This window comes from Vanderwaltozyma polyspora, genomic scaffold (assembly GCF_000150035.1).
Source record: "Vanderwaltozyma polyspora DSM 70294 KpolScaffold327 genomic scaffold, whole genome shotgun sequence".
NCBI classification, from domain to species: Eukaryota; Fungi; Ascomycota; class Saccharomycetes; order Saccharomycetales; family Saccharomycetaceae; genus Vanderwaltozyma; species Vanderwaltozyma polyspora.
In genome coordinates, this window is record NW_001834515.1 from 1 (window position 1) to 14,157 (window position 14,157).

A 14,157-nucleotide genomic window follows, 5' to 3' on the forward strand; every position below is an offset into this window, starting at 1 on the left:
TCCACCGGTACCACTACCTACCCAGTCTCCCACACCACTGAAGAAGAATTGACTACTTCTACTTACACTTCCACCGACTCTGAAGGTAATGTTACCACCGGTACCACTACCTACCCAGTTTCCCACACCAGTGAAGAAGAATTGACTACTTCTACTTACACTTCCACCGACTCTGAAGGTAATGTTACCACCGGTACCACTACCTACCCAGTCTCCCACACCACTGAAGAAGAATTGACTACTTCTACTTACACTTCCACCGACTCTGAAGGTAATGTTACCACCGGTACTACCACCTACCCAGTCTCCCACACCACTGAAGAAGAATTGACTACTTCTACTTACACTTCCACCGACTCTGAAGGTAATGTTACCACCGGTACCACTACCTACCCAGTCTCCCACACCACTGAAGAAGAATTGACTACTTCTACTTACACTTCCACCGACTCTGAAGGTAATGTTACCACCGGTACCACTACCTACCCAGTCTCCCACACCACTGAAGAAGAATTGACTACTTCTACTTACACTTCCACCGACTCTGAAGGTAATGTTACAACCGGTACCACTACCTACCCAGTCTCCCACACCAGTGAAGAAGAATTGACTACTTCTACTTACACTTCCACCGACTCTGAAGGTAATGTTACCACCGGTACCACTACCTACCCAGTCTCCCACACCACTGAAGAAGAATTGACTACTTCTACTTACACTTCCACCGACTCTGAAGGTAATGTTACCACCGGTACTACCACCTACCCAGTCTCCCACACCACTGAAGAAGAATTGACTACTTCTACTTACACTTCCACCGACTCTGAAGGTAATGTTACCACCGGTACCACTACCTACCCAGTCTCCCACACCACTGAAGAAGAATTGACTACTTCTACTTACACTTCCACCGACTCTGAAGGTAATGTTACAACCGGTACCACTACCTACCCAGTCTCCCACACCAGTGAAGAAGAATTGACTACTTCTACTTACACTTCCACCGACTCTGAAGGTAATGTTACCACCGGTACCACTACCTACCCAGTCTCCCACACCAGTGAAGAAGAATTGACTACTTCTACTTACACTTCCACCGACTCTGAAGGTAATGTTACCACCGGTACCACTACCTACCCAGTCTCCCACACCACTGAAGAAGAATTGACTACTTCTACTTACACTTCCACCGACTCTGAAGGTAATGTTACCACCGGTACCACTACCTACCCAGTCTCCCACACCACTGAAGAAGAATTGACTACTTCTACTTACACTTCCACCGACTCTGAAGGTAATGTTACCACCGGTACCACTACCTACCCAGTCTCCCACACCACTGAAGAAGAATTGACTACTTCTACTTACACTTCCACCGACTCTGAAGGTAATGTTACCACCGGTACCACTACCTACCCAGTCTCCCACACCAGTGAAGAAGAATTGACTACTTCTACTTACACTTCCACCGACTCTGAAGGTAATGTTACCACCGGTACCACTACCTACCCAGTCTCCCACACCAGTGAAGAAGAATTGACTACTTCTACTTACACTTCCACCGACTCTGAAGGTAATGTTACCACCGGTACCACTACCTACCCAGTCTCCCACACCAGTGAAGAAGAATTGACTACTTCTACTTACACTTCCACCGATTCTGAAGGTAATGTTACCACCGGTACCACTACCTACCCAGTCTCCCACACCAGTGAAGAAGAATTGACTACTTCTACTTACACTTCCACCGACTCTGAAGGTAATGTTACCACCGGTACCACTACCTACCCAGTCTCCCACACCAGTGAAGAAGAATTGACTACTTCTACTTACACTTCCACCGACTCTGAAGGTAATGTTACCACCGGTACCACTACCTACCCAGTCTCCCACACCACTGAAGAAGAATTGACTACTTCTACTTACACTTCCACCGACTCTGAAGGTAATGTTACCACCGGTACCACTACCTACCCAGTCTCCCACACCAGTGAAGAAGAATTGACTACTTCTACTTACACTTCCACCGATTCTGAAGGTAATGTTACCACCGGTACCACTACCTACCCAGTCTCCCACACCACTGAAGAAGAATTGACTACTTCTACTTACACTTCCACCGACTCTGAAGGTAATGTTACCACCGGTACCACTACCTACCCAGTTTCCCACACCAGTGAAGAAGAATTGACTACTTCTACTTACACTTCCACCGACTCTGAAGGTAATGTTACCACCGGTACCACTACCTACCCAGTCTCCCACACCACTGAAGAAGAATTGACTACTTCTACTTACACTTCCACCGACTCTGAAGGTAATGTTACCACCGGTACCACTACCTACCCAGTCTCCCACACCACTGAAGAAGAATTGACTACTTCTACTTACACTTCCACCGACTCTGAAGGTAATGTTACCACCGGTACCACTACCTACCCAGTCTCCCACACCACTGAAGAAGAATTGACTACTTCTACTTACACTTCCACCGACTCTGAAGGTAATGTTACCACCGGTACCACTACCTACCCAGTCTCCCACACCACTGAAGAAGAATTGACTACTTCTACTTACACTTCCACCGACTCTGAAGGTAATGTTACAACCGGTACCACTACCTACCCAGTCTCCCACACCAGTGAAGAAGAATTGACTACTTCTACTTACACTTCCACCGACTCTGAAGGTAATGTTACCACCGGTACCACTACCTACCCAGTCTCCCACACCACTGAAGAAGAATTGACTACTTCTACTTACACTTCCACCGACTCTGAAGGTAATGTTACCACCGGTACCACTACCTACCCAGTCTCCCACACCACTGAAGAAGAATTGACTACTTCTACTTACACTTCCACCGACTCTGAAGGTAATGTTACCACCGGTACCACTACCTACCCAGTCTCCCACACCACTGAAGAAGAATTGACTACTTCTACTTACACTTCCACCGACTCTGAAGGTAATGTTACCACCGGTACCACTACCTACCCAGTCTCCCACACCACTGAAGAAGAATTGACTACTTCTACTTACACTTCCACCGATTCTGAAGGTAATGTTACCACCGGTACCACTACCTACCCAGTCTCCCACACCACTGAAGAAGAATTGACTACTTCTACTTACACTTCCACCGACTCTGAAGGTAATGTTACCACCGGTACCACTACCTACCCAGTCTCCCACACCAGTGAAGAAGAATTGACTACTTCTACTTACACTTCCACCGACTCTGAAGGTAATGTTACCACCGGTACCACTACCTACCCAGTCTCCCACACCAGTGAAGAAGAATTGACTACTTCTACTTACACTTCCACCGACTCTGAAGGTAATGTTACCACCGGTACCACTACCTACCCAGTCTCCCACACCACTGAAGAAGAATTGACTACTTCTACTTACACTTCCACCGACTCTGAAGGTAATGTTACCACCGGTACCACTACCTACCCAGTCTCCCACACCACTGAAGAAGAATTGACTACTTCTACTTACACTTCCACCGACTCTGAAGGTAATGTTACCACCGGTACCACTACCTACCCAGTCTCCCACACCACTGAAGAAGAATTGACTACTTCTACTTACACTTCCACCGACTCTGAAGGTAATGTTACCACCGGTACTACCACCTACCCAGTCTCCCACACCACTGAAGAAGAATTGACTACTTCTACTTACACTTCCACCGACTCTGAAGGTAATGTTACCACCGGTACCACTACCTACCCAGTCTCCCACACCACTGAAGAAGAATTGACTACTTCTACTTACACTTCCACCGACTCTGAAGGTAATGTTACCACCGGTACCACTACCTACCCAGTCTCCCACACCACTGAAGAAGAATTGACTACTTCTACTTACACTTCCACCGACTCTGAAGGTAATGTTACCACCGGTACCACTACCTACCCAGTCTCCCACACCAGTGAAGAAGAATTGACTACTTCTACTTACACTTCCACCGACTCTGAAGGTAATGTTACCACCGGTACCACTACCTACCCAGTCTCCCACACCACTGAAGAAGAATTGACCACTTCTACTTACACTTCCACCGACTCTGAAGGTAATGTTACCACCGGTACCACTACCTACCCAGTCTCCCACACCACTGAAGAAGAATTGACTACTTCTACTTACACTTCCACCGACTCTGAAGGTAATGTTACCACCGGTACCACTACCTACCCAGTCTCCCACACCAGTGAAGAAGAATTGACTACTTCTACTTACACTTCCACCGACTCTGAAGGTAATGTTACCACCGGTACCACTACCTACCCAGTCTCCCACACCACTGAAGAAGAATTGACTACTTCTACTTACACTTCCACCGACTCTGAAGGTAATGTTACCACCGGTACCACTACCTACCCAGTCTCCCACACCACTGAAGAAGAATTGACTACTTCTACTTACACTTCCACCGACTCTGAAGGTAATGTTACCACCGGTACCACTACCTACCCAGTCTCCCACACCACTGAAGAAGAATTGACTACTTCTACTTACACTTCCACCGACTCTGAAGGTAATGTTACCACCGGTACCACTACCTACCCAGTCTCCCACACCAGTGAAGAAGAATTGACTACTTCTACTTACACTTCCACCGACTCTGAAGGTAATGTTACCACCGGTACCACTACCTACCCAGTCTCCCACACCACTGAAGAAGAATTGACTACTTCTACTTACACTTCCACCGACTCTGAAGGTAATGTTACCACCGGTACCACTACCTACCCAGTCTCCCACACCACTGAAGAAGAATTGACTACTTCTACTTACACTTCCACCGACTCTGAAGGTAATGTTACCACCGGTACCACTACCTACCCAGTCTCCCACACCAGTGAAGAAGAATTGACTACTTCTACTTACACTTCCACCGACTCTGAAGGTAATGTTACCACCGGTACCACTACCTACCCAGTCTCCCACACCACTGAAGAAGAATTGACTACTTCTACTTACACTTCCACCGACTCTGAAGGTAATGTTACCACCGGTACCACTACCTACCCAGTCTCTCACACCAGTGAAGAAGAAGTCACCACTTCTACTTACACTTCCACCGACTCTGAAGGTAATGTTACCACCGGTACCACTACCTACCCAGTCTCTCACACTTCTGAAGAAGAATTGACTACTTCTACTTACACTTCCACCGACTCTGAAGGTAATGTTACCACCGGTACCACTACCTACCCAGTCTCTCACACTTCTGAAGAAGAAGTCACCACTTCTACTTACACTTCCACCGACTCTGAAGGTAATGTTACCACTGGTACCACTACCTACCCAGTCTCTCACACCAGTGAAGAAGAAGTCACCACTTCTACTTACACTTCCACCGACTCTGAAGGTAATGTTACCACCGGTACCACTACCTACCCAGTCTCTCACACCAGTGAAGAAGAAGTCACCACTTCTACTTACACTTCCACCGACTCTGAAGGTAATGTTACCACCGGTACCACTACCTACCCAGTCTCTCACACCAGTGAAGAAGAATTGACTACTTCTACTTACACTTCCACCGACTCTGAAGGTAATGTTACCACCGGTACCACTACCTACCCAGTCTCTCACACCAGTGAAGAAGAATTGACTACTTCTACTTACACTTCCACCGACTCTGAAGGTAATGTTACCACCGGTACCACTACCTACCCAGTCTCTCACACCAGTGAAGAAGAAGTCACCACTTCTACTTACACTTCCACCGACTCTGAAGGTAATGTTACCACCGGTACCACTACCTACCCAGTCTCTCACACCAGTGAAGAAGAAGTCACCACTTCTACTTACACTTCCACCGACTCTGAAGGTAATGTTACCACCGGTACCACTACCTACCCAGTCTCTCACACCAGTGAAGAAGAATTGACTACTTCTACTTACACTTCCACCGACTCTGAAGGTAATGTTACCACCGGTACCACTACCTACCCAGTATCTCACACTTCTGAAGAAGAAGTCACCACTTCTACTTACACTTCCACCGACTCTGAAGGTAATGTTACCACCGGTACCACTACCTACCCAGTCTCTCACACCAGTGAAGAAGAAGTCACCACTTCTACTTACACTTCCACTGACTCTGAAGGTAATGTTACCACCGGTACCACTACCTACCCAGTCTCTCACACCAGTGAAGAAGAATTGACTACTTCTACTTACACTTCCACCGACTCTGAAGGTAATGTTACCACCGGTACCACTACCTACCCAGTCTCTCACACCAGTGAAGAAGAAGTCACCACTTCTACTTACACTTCCACCGACTCTGAAGGTAATGTTACCACCGGTACCACTACCTACCCAGTCTCTCACACCAGTGAAGAAGAATTGACTACTTCTACTTACACTTCCACCGACTCTGAAGGTAATGTTACCACTGGTACCACTACCTACCCAGTCTCTCACACCAGTGAAGAAGAATTGACAACTTCTACTTACATTTCCACCGACTCTGAAGGTAATGTTACCACCGGTACCATTACCTACCCAGTCTCTCACACCAGTGAAGAAGAATTGACTACTTCTACTTACACTTCCACCGACTCTGAAGGTAATGTTACCACCGGTACCACTACCTACCCAGTCTCTCACACCAGTGAAGAAGAAGTCACCACTTCTACTTACACTTCCACCGACTCTGAAGGTAATGTTACCACCGGTACCACTACCTACCCAGTCTCTCACACCAGTGAAGAAGAAGTCACCACTTCTACTTACACTTCCACCGACTCTGAAGGTAATGTTACCACCGGTACCACTACCTACCCAGTCTCTCACACCAGTGAAGAAGAAGTCACCACTTCTACTTACACTTCCACCGACTCTGAAGGTAATGTTACCACCGGTACCACTACCTACCCAGTCTCTCACACCAGTGAAGAAGAATTGACTACTTCTACTTACACTTCCACCGACTCTGAAGGTAATGTTACCACCGGTACCACTACCTACCCAGTCTCTCACACCAGTGAAGAAGAATTGACTACTTCTACTTACACTTCCACCGACTCTGAAGGTAATGTTACCACCGGTACCACTACCTACCCAGTCTCTCACACCAGTGAAGAAGAATTGACTACTTCTACTTACACTTCCACCGACTCTGAAGGTAATGTTACCACCGGTACCACTACCTACCCAGTCTCTCACACCAGTGAAGAAGAAGTCACCACTTCTACTTACACTTCCACCGACTCTGAAGGTAATGTTACCACCGGTACCACTACCTACCCAGTCTCTCACACTTCTGAAGAAGAAGTCACCACTTCTACTTACACTTCCACTGACTCTGAAGGTAATGTTACCACCGGTACCACTACCTACCCAGTCTCTCACACCAGTGAAGAAGAATTGACTACTTCTACTTACACTTCCACCGACTCTGAAGGTAATGTTACCACCGGTACCACTACCTACCCAGTCTCTCACACCAGTGAAGAAGAATTGACTACTTCTACTTACACTTCCACCGACTCTGAAGGTAATGTTACCACCGGTACCACTACCTACCCAGTCTCCCACACCAGTGAAGAAGAAGTCACCACTTCTACTTACACTTCCACCGACTCTGAAGGTAATGTTACCACCGGTACCACTACCTACCCAGTCTCTCACACCAGTGAAGAAGAATTGACTACTTCTACTTACACTTCCACCGACTCTGAAGGTAATGTTACCACCGGTACCACCACCTACCCAGTCTCTCACACTTCTGAAGAAGAATTGACTACTTCTACTTACACTTCCACCGACTCTGAAGGTAATGTTACCACCGGTACTACTACCTACCCAGTCTCTCACACTTCTGAAGAAGAAGTCACCACTTCTACCTACACTTCCACTGACTCTGAAGGTAATGTTACCACCGGTACCACCACCTACCCAGTCTCTCACACCAGTGAAGAAGAAGTCACCACTTCTACTTACACTTCCACCGACTCTGAAGGTAATGTTACCACCGGTACTACTACCTACCCAGTCTCCCACACCAGTGAAGAAGAATTGACTACTTCTACTTACACTTCCACCGACTCTGAAGGTAATGTTACCACCGGTACTACTACCTACCCAGTCTCCCACACCAGTGAAGAAGAATTGACTACTTCTACTTACACTTCCACCGACTCTGAAGGTAATGTTACCACCGGTACCACCACCTACCCAGTCTCTCACACTTCTGAAGAAGAAGTCACCACTTCTACTTACACTTCCACCGACTCTGAAGGTAATGTTACCACCGGTACTACTACCTACCCAGTCTCCCACACCAGTGAAGAAGAATTGACTACTTCTACTTACACTTCCACCGACTCTGAAGGTAATGTTACCACCGGTACCACCACCTACCCAGTCTCCCACACCAGTGAAGAAGAATTGACTACTTCTACTTACACTTCCACCGACTCTGAAGGTAATGTTACCACCGGTACTACTACCTACCCAGTCTCCCACACTTCTGAAGAAGAAGTAACCACTTCTACTTACACTTCCACCGACTCTGAAGGTAATGTTACCACCGGTACCACCACCTACCCAGTCTCCCACACTTCTGAAGAAGAAGTCACCACTTCTACTTACACTTCCACCGACTCTGAAGGTAATGTTACCACCGGTACCACCACCTACCCAGTCTCTCACACCAGTGAAGAAGAATTGACTACTTCTACTTACACTTCCACCGACTCTGAAGGTAATGTTACCACCGGTACCACCACCTACCCAGTCTCTCACACCAGTGAAGAAGAATTGGCTACTTCTACCTACACTTCCACCGACTCTGAAGGTAATGTTACCACCGGTACCACCACCTACCCAGTCTCCCACACCACTGAAGAAGAATTGACTACTTCTACTTACACTTCCACCGACTCTGAAGGTAATGTTACCACCGGTACCACTACCTACCCAGTCTCCCACACCACTGAAGAAGAATTGACTACTTCTACTTACACTTCCACCGACTCTGAAGGTAATGTTACCACCGGTACCACTACCTACCCAGTCTCCCACACCAGTGAAGAAGAATTGACTACTTCTACTTACACTTCCACCGACTCTGAAGGTAATGTTACCACCGGTACCACTACCTACCCAGTCTCCCACACCACTGAAGAAGAATTGACTACTTCTACTTACACTTCCACCGACTCTGAAGGTAATGTTACCACCGGTACCACTACCTACCCAGTCTCCCACACCAGTGAAGAAGAATTGACTACTTCTACTTACACTTCCACCGACTCTGAAGGTAATGTTACCACCGGTACCACTACCTACCCAGTCTCCCACACCAGTGAAGAAGAATTGACTACTTCTACTTACACTTCCACCGACTCTGAAGGTAATGTTACCACCGGTACCACTACCTACCCAGTCTCCCACACCACTGAAGAAGAATTGACTACTTCTACTTACACTTCCACCGACTCTGAAGGTAATGTTACCACCGGTACCACTACCTACCCAGTCTCCCACACCACTGAAGAAGAATTGACTACTTCTACTTACACTTCCACCGACTCTGAAGGTAATGTTACCACCGGTACCACTACCTACCCAGTCTCCCACACCACTGAAGAAGAATTGACTACTTCTACTTACACTTCCACCGACTCTGAAGGTAATGTTACCACCGGTACCACTACCTACCCAGTCTCCCACACCACTGAAGAAGAATTGACTACTTCTACTTACACTTCCACCGACTCTGAAGGTAATGTTACCACCGGTACCACTACCTACCCAGTCTCCCACACCACTGAAGAAGAATTGACTACTTCTACTTACACTTCCACCGACTCTGAAGGTAATGTTACCACCGGTACCACTACCTACCCAGTCTCCCACACCACTGAAGAAGAATTGACTACTTCTACTTACACTTCCACCGACTCTGAAGGTAATGTTACCACCGGTACCACTACCTACCCAGTCTCCCACACCACTGAAGAAGAATTGACTACTTCTACTTACACTTCCACCGACTCTGAAGGTAATGTTACCACCGGTACCACTACCTACCCAGTCTCTCACACCAGTGAAGAAGAATTGACTACTTCTACTTACACTTCCACCGACTCTGAAGGTAATGTTACCACCGGTACCACTACCTACCCAGTCTCTCACACCAGTGAAGAAGAATTGACTACTTCTACTTACACTTCCACTGACTCTGAAGGTAATGTTACCACTGGTACCACTACCTACCCAGTCTCTCACACCAGTGAAGAAGAAGTCACCACTTCTACTTACACTTCCACTGACTCTGAAGGTAATGTTACCACCGGAACCACTACCTACCCAGTCTCTCACACCAGTGAAGAAGAATTGACTACTTCTACTTACATTTCCACCGACTCTGAAGGTAATGTTACCACCGGTACCACTACCTACCCAGTCTCTCACACCAGTGAAGAAGAATTGACTACTTCTACTTACACTTCCACTGACTCTGAAGGTAATGTTACCACCGGTACCACTACCTACCCAGTCTCTCACACCAGTGAAGAAGAATTGACTACTTCTACTTACACTTCCACCGACTCTGAAGGTAATGTTACCACCGGTACCACTACCTACCCAGTCTCTCACACTTCTGAAGAAGAAGTCACCACTTCTACTTACACTTCCACCGACTCTGAAGGTAATGTTACAACCGGTACCACTACCTACCCAGTCTCTCACACCAGTGAAGAAGAATTGACTACTTCTACTTACACTTCCACCGACTCTGAAGGTAATGTTACCACCGGAACCACTACCTACCCAGTCTCTCACACCAGTGAAGAAGAATTGACTACTTCTACTTACACTTCCACCGACTCTGAAGGTAATGTTACCACCGGTACCACTACCTACCCAGTCTCTCACACCAGTGAAGAAGAATTGACTACTTCTACTTACACTTCCACCGACTCTGAAGGTAATGTTACCACCGGTACCACTACCTACCCAGTCTCTCACACCAGTGAAGAAGAATTGACTACTTCTACTTACACTTCCACCGACTCTGAAGGTAATGTTACCACCGGTACCACTACCTACCCAGTCTCTCACACTTCTGAAGAAGAATTGACTACTTCTACTTACACTTCCACCGACTCTGAAGGTAATGTTACCACCGGTACCACTACCTACCCAGTCTCTCACACCAGTGAAGAAGAAGTCACCACTTCTACTTACACTTCCACCGACTCTGAAGGTAATGTTACCACCGGTACCACTACCTACCCAGTCTCTCACACCAGTGAAGAAGAATTGACTACTTCTACTTACACTTCCACCGACTCTGAAGGTAATGTTACCACCGGTACCACTACCTACCCAGTCTCTCACACCAGTGAAGAAGAATTGACTACTTCTACTTACACTTCCACCGACTCTGAAGGTAATGTTACCACCGGTACCACTACCTACCCAGTCTCTCACACCAGTGAAGAAGAATTGACTACTTCTACTTACACTTCCACCGACTCTGAAGGTAATGTTACCACCGGTACCACTACCTACCCAGTCTCTCACACTTCTGAAGAAGAAGTCACCACTTCTACTTACACTTCCACCGACTCTGAAGGTAATGTTACCACCGGTACCACTACCTACCCAGTCTCTCACACCAGTGAAGAAGAATTGACTACTTCTACTTACACTTCCACCGACTCTGAAGGTAATGTTACCACCGGTACCACTACCTACCCAGTCTCTCACACTTCTGAAGAAGAAGTCACCACTTCTACTTACACTTCCACCGACTCTGAAGGTAATGTTACCACCGGTACCACTACCTACCCAGTCTCTCACACCAGTGAAGAAGAATTGACTACTTCTACTTACACTTCCACTGACTCTGAAGGTAATGTTACCACCGGTACCACTACCTACCCAGTCTCTCACACCAGTGAAGAAGAATTGACTACTTCTACTTACACTTCCACTGACTCTGAAGGTAATGTTACCACCGGTACCACTACCTACCCAGTCTCTCACACCAGTGAAGAAGAAGTCACCACTTCTACTTACACTTCCACCGACTCTGAAGGTAATGTTACCACCGGTACCACTACCTACCCAGTCTCTCACACCAGTGAAGAAGAATTGACTACTTCTACTTACACTTCCACCGACTCTGAAGGTAATGTTACCACCGGTACCACTACCTACCCAGTCTCTCACACCAGTGAAGAAGAATTGACTACTTCTACTTACACTTCCACCGACTCTGAAGGTAATGTTACCACCGGTACCACTACCTACCCAGTCTCTCACACCAGTGAAGAAGAATTGACTACTTCTACTTACACTTCCACCGACTCTGAAGGTAATGTTACCACCGGTACCACTACCTACCCAGTCTCTCACACTTCTGAAGAAGAAGTCACCACTTCTACTTACACTTCCACCGACTCTGAAGGTAATGTTACCACCGGTACCACTACCTACCCAGTCTCTCACACCAGTGAAGAAGAATTGACTACTTCTACTTACACTTCCACCGACTCTGAAGGTAATGTTACCACCGGTACCACTACCTACCCAGTCTCTCACACCAGTGAAGAAGAAGTCACCACTTCTACTTACACTTCCACCGACTCTGAAGGTAATGTTACCACCGGTACCACTACCTACCCAGTCTCTCACACCAGTGAAGAAGAATTGACTACTTCTACTTACACTTCCACCGACTCTGAAGGTAATGTTACCACCGGTACCACTACCTACCCAGTCTCTCACACCAGTGAAGAAGAAGTCACCACTTCTACTTACACTTCCACTGACTCTGAAGGTAATGTTACCACCGGTACCACTACCTACCCAGTCTCTCACACCAGTGAAGAAGAAGTCACCACTTCTACTTACACTTCCACCGACTCTGAAGGTAATGTTACCACCGGTACCACTACCTACCCAGTCTCTCACACCAGTGAAGAAGAAGTCACCACTTCTACTTACACTTCCACCGACTCTGAAGGTAATGTTACCACTGGTACCACTACCTACCCAGTCTCTCACACCAGTGAAGAAGAAGTGACTACTTCTACTTACACTTCTACCGACTCTGAAGGCAATGTTACCACCGGTACCACTACCTACCCAGTCTCTCACACCAGTGAAGAAGAAGTCACCACTTCTACTTACACTTCCACCGACTCTGAAGGTAATGTTACCACCGGTACCACTACCTACCCAGTCTCTCACACCAGTGAAGAAGAATTGACTACTTCTACTTACACTTCCACTGACTCTGAAGGTAATGTTACCACCGGTACCACTACCTACCCAGTCTCTCACACCAGTGAAGAAGAAGTCACCACTTCTACTTACACTTCCACCGACTCTGAAGGTAATGTTACCACTGGTACCACTACCTACCCAGTCTCTCACACTTCTGAAGAAGAAGTCACCACTTCTACTTACACTTCCACCGACTCTGAAGGTAATGTTACAACCGGTACCACTACCTACCCAGTCTCTCACACCAGTGAAGAAGAAGTCACCACTTCTACTTACACTTCCACCGACTCTGAAGGTAATGTTACCACCGGTACCACTACCTACCCAGTCTCTCACACCAGTGAAGAAGAATTGACTACTTCTACTTACACTACCACCGACTCTGAAGGTAATGTTACCACCGGTACCACTACCTACCCAGTCTCTCACACCAGTGAAGAAGAATTGACTACTTCTACTTACACTTCCACCGACTCTGAAGGTAATGTTACCACCGGTACCACTACCTACCCAGTCTCTCACACTTCTGAAGAAGAATTGACTACTTCTACTTACACTTCCACCGACTCTGAAGGTAATGTTACCACCGGTACCACTACCTACCCAGTCTCTCACACCAGTGAAGAAGAATTGACTACTTCTACTTACACTTCCACTGACTCTGAAGGTAATGTTACCACCGGTACCACTACCTACCCAGTCTCTCACACTTCTGAAGAAGAATTGACTACTTCTACTTACACTTCCACTGACTCTGAAGGTAATGTTACCACCGGTACCACTACCTACCCAGTCTCTCACACCAGTGAAGAAGAAGTCACCACTTCTACTTACACTTCTACCGATTCTGAAGGTAATGTTACCACCGGTACCACTACCTAC

At 47.0% G+C, this 14,157-nt stretch overlaps 1 protein-coding gene across 1 annotated transcript; it reads left to right on the forward strand.

The window, feature by feature from the left end:
• Kpol_327p1 (uncharacterized protein) lies at window positions 1-14,157 on the forward strand (the record flags this gene model as incomplete). Its single annotated transcript, XM_001642299.1, has 1 exon — window positions 1-14,157. A coding segment is annotated over one exon (14,157 nt), but the record flags the coding sequence as incomplete, so codon positions are not given.